Raw genomic sequence first — 3,630 nt, 5'->3', positions numbered from 1 at the left:
TCGGGTTTCAGTTACGGTTTTTTTTATCAAAACAAACAAAACCGAAACTGTAAAAATTACGGTTTTTAAAGATTTTTTCGATTGTACTTACTTGCTTTATTCTATTTATTCTTTAAATTTATTCTATTGAACGGTATTTCCAAGACGAATAATTGTTTTGAATCACCCTTATACATGCGTGGCGTGTGCGCGCGCGCGCGTGTGTGTATGTGTATATATGTATATATATATATATATAATACTATACTCTAAAAAGGGAAATCTCTCTACTAAATATCTTCGCTGTGCCTTGTCAAAATTCATGTCGTTCGCCACCAGCCATATTAGTTCCTGCGTCATCGTCGTACCTAATCAATACAATATGTAAATTTAGTTAATATTTTTAACAATAACATGACCCAGTAAACAAGAATGGATTAAAATGGACTGAAATTTTAATCCATTTGTATATATCATCCGTATGTATACTTTAGTAGCATTTATATCCATTTATGGTCCATTTTTATTTTTTTAGATTCAATTAAATTGAAAATCTACATTTCTTATTCAGAATTGTGAATTGAACAATATACACTTAACAAACTGAAACTCTTTTTAGATTAAAAAATATAGAAATGTGCTTCATGCAATTCCTATAAATAAATAAAAATGCATTGGGATTGGAAAGGATTCATTTCTCAGACAGCACAAGACGTCCTCATCTCCTTAAGGGGATGCTGGAGTGATGGTCGAAGTTAATCAAGGTCGATAGTACAGACTTTTTTAAATTCCAAATTCGACAGTAGTGACATCTTTCGTTCATTTCTTATACTTATTATTTATCGTTGTATCTCGCTCAAACGCATTCATCTGTCCTTATCTAATATATTGCAACGCCTTTAATCCAACCCAGGTTGGTGCAAACCCGATCGGGCCGAAAACGCTTTAGAAAGAGATCAACTAAAATAGTGCTCGGTGTCATGGCTTCACGTCAACTTTATTCGTAGCATACAAACGAAATTTTTGTCGACTCTTTCCTCTTATACTAAAGCTCCTAGCTCATTTTTACAGGCACAGTATTGTTTTTCGAAGTTTTCTGTAGGCTGCAAGCTACTTATTTTAAACGAGTAAAATCTGAAACTCTTGTATGCAGCACATATTGTGATATGTCGACTACAGAAGCCGATAACAAAACTGTAAGTCTTAAATTTTCTTTCATTTTTCGTATTAAATTGTAGTTTGCAGCCTGTGTTGTTGTCGATACTTTAATTGTGGAGAAGGACTTTCCAATCCGTAAGTGCAATTAAGAGAAACGCGCGAGTCAAGGAAAATTAATCATACTTCATTGGTAAAACAGGACGCTCCAGCATCCCCTTAAGGATTTATAAACTAAAAGAAATTACAATAATTAAAAAAATTAATTTTTTAAATTTCAGTACATTGAATACCTGATAGTTTTAGAAATGTTTTTGCTTAAAAATAAAATTTAATATTACTTATAATTTTTCTCATATACGAAGCAATTAATGTAATAACATGTACAATTTGCAAGGCTGTATATATGTTTACGCAACATTAATAAAAATCATTTCAATTGGTATGCATATTTGTATTTAGTATTATTATTTTACGTTATGTTATTCAATGTCTTATTAATTAATAACAATTTTCTGATATATAAATTTCGTTAATAGAATATTATAAATTTTTAATTGCAATGACACAATATCTTTGTCATAATTCCTGCTCTATTATATATAACCATCAAATTCTTTTGAATTCAAATTTTTTTCCGAATATAAGCTTTAAAATTTTCGTTTACATACGACAAATATATTGTATTTTTCTTATACCCGTTGTCAAAAACGGAGAAAATGTAAAAAATTGTAAAATACGGTAATACCTATACGGTAAATCTGAACACACACAATGAAAATAATTTACCTGATCTAGGATACGAAAAAATCCATGTATCATCCGGACGAATTTCAAAATTATATATACTGTCACCCTTCTCGACGTATCTGTATGGCAGGAACCATTTTTTCTGACCGATTTTAACGAAGCCACGTTTGTGAAGTGGATACCATTTTAATAATGTGGTCGCCAACTCACCATCGACGCGTTCCACTTTTAGATCTTTAAAAGACATGCTTGGACGTGTTTCGTTAATAGCCTCCACGCTCACAAAATGAATGATTAGGAATCTCGCTCGAGTGTTTTCGCAGCCTATGTATTATTGCAACCTAATGAGCTTATGTTATCAGTAAGAACTCTTCAAGAGCTTATATTCGAAAAATATATCCGATAACATCTGGGGCTCTATTCTTGAAAAGAAACGTATACGAAAGTCTAGAGAAATGCTACAGTATACGTTACATATACTATAGTATTTCCCTAGACTTTCGTATACGTTTCTTTTCAAGGATAGAGCCCTGAAGATAATACAATGATATCGATTATATCTAACCCAGTGAAAATGACTCACAATCAGTCAAAGTGATGTCAATGGGTGCGATCCACTTCAAAGCAAATGCTTTGAAGCATTCTTTGATTGGTCAATTCGTAAAATTCTTTCTTCTGATTGGCCAATGAAGTGTTTGCAGCGTTAAGTGCAAGCCATTATGACATCAAAACCATCGTTTGTCGTCATGGCGTCAAAGAAATAGTTCAATATGACGAAAAATTGACACCATGTAGAATGATGTCTTAAATAAAGAAATATCAATACTATAGTACCCTGTATGAGTGCTAATTATATTAATTCGGTGCGTTATTAAAGAGCCTACAAACGTGGTATATAAGGGTGCGTCTAGAGGCTAAGACCCAGTTTCACAACTAACGGTTAACACTTAACCGAGGTTCAACTTATTTTTCATCTTTTTCCAATTCTAGAATTTAAAAGAGATAATGAATAAGTTGAACCTCGGTTAAGAGTTAACCGTCAGTTGTGAAACTGGGCCTTATAGGAGTCTTAACAGGTTATCGAGTATCGCTAAGTGGTTAACTTAGGCCCAGTTTCACAATTCACGGATAACTCTTAACCGAGGTTCAACTTATTCATTATCTCTTTCCAATTCTAGAATTGGAAAGAGATGAGAAACAAGTTGAACCTCGGTTAAGAATTAACCGTGAGTTATGTGAAACTGGGCCTAAGAAACGTTGCACACGTGTTGGGTGTTGCATCATCCTCTCATTTTTTTTTCAGAAGATCTAATAACACGGTTGAACTGCCATTACTTCGTCACATTTCACGGAAGATAATCACTTTTGATTTTGAGTTATGAATGCGCTATCCACCCGTTTACGTTGCTTTTGCCCTTCCGAAATTCACCTTTAAGGGGATCCTAAAGATAATACGATACGCGGGAGTACTCGGGTGATGTTTCCAAACGCAACCCTAGAGGGACTTTAGTCGGATCCAGTGTGAATCCAGCAAAACTGTCAGATGTCAGCACCTGCTGAGGTTAGATGTCGCGGAAGTATTGCACAGTAGCGACCTCCCCGTTACTAACTTATAGCGTTTTCGGCCCGGCCAGGTTTGCACCAACGTAGGTTGGATTAATGGCGTTTTGTGCTCTCCTATTGGTAGAGCGGGTGACGTCAACCAATAGGAAAGATTAATCCAACCCAGGTTGGTGCAAACCCGAT

At 34.5% G+C, this 3,630-nt stretch overlaps 1 protein-coding gene across 1 annotated transcript in view; it reads right to left on the bottom strand.

Moving 5' to 3' along the window:
• Positions 1 to 2,131, bottom strand: part of LOC108764096 (sulfotransferase 1C4) — a 6,878-nt gene extending 4,747 nt beyond the window's left edge. The window contains exons 1-2 of the mRNA XM_018512128.1: positions 1,924 to 2,131; positions 248 to 347 (exon numbers count right to left, since the gene is read on the bottom strand). Coding sequence (XP_018367630.1) covers positions 248 to 347; positions 1,924 to 2,131 — 308 coding nt within the window. The remainder of the gene's footprint in view (positions 1 to 247; positions 348 to 1,923) is intronic.
• Positions 2,132 to 3,630: the final 1,499 nt, after the last annotated feature.

Source organism: Trachymyrmex cornetzi, unplaced genomic scaffold (genome assembly GCF_001594075.2).
Source record: "Trachymyrmex cornetzi isolate Tcor2-1 unplaced genomic scaffold, Tcor1.1 scaffold392, whole genome shotgun sequence".
NCBI classification, from domain to species: Eukaryota; Metazoa; Arthropoda; class Insecta; order Hymenoptera; family Formicidae; genus Trachymyrmex; species Trachymyrmex cornetzi.
Note: the sequence above shows the minus strand (reverse complement) of the source record. Positions and strands in the feature narration are given on the sequence as shown.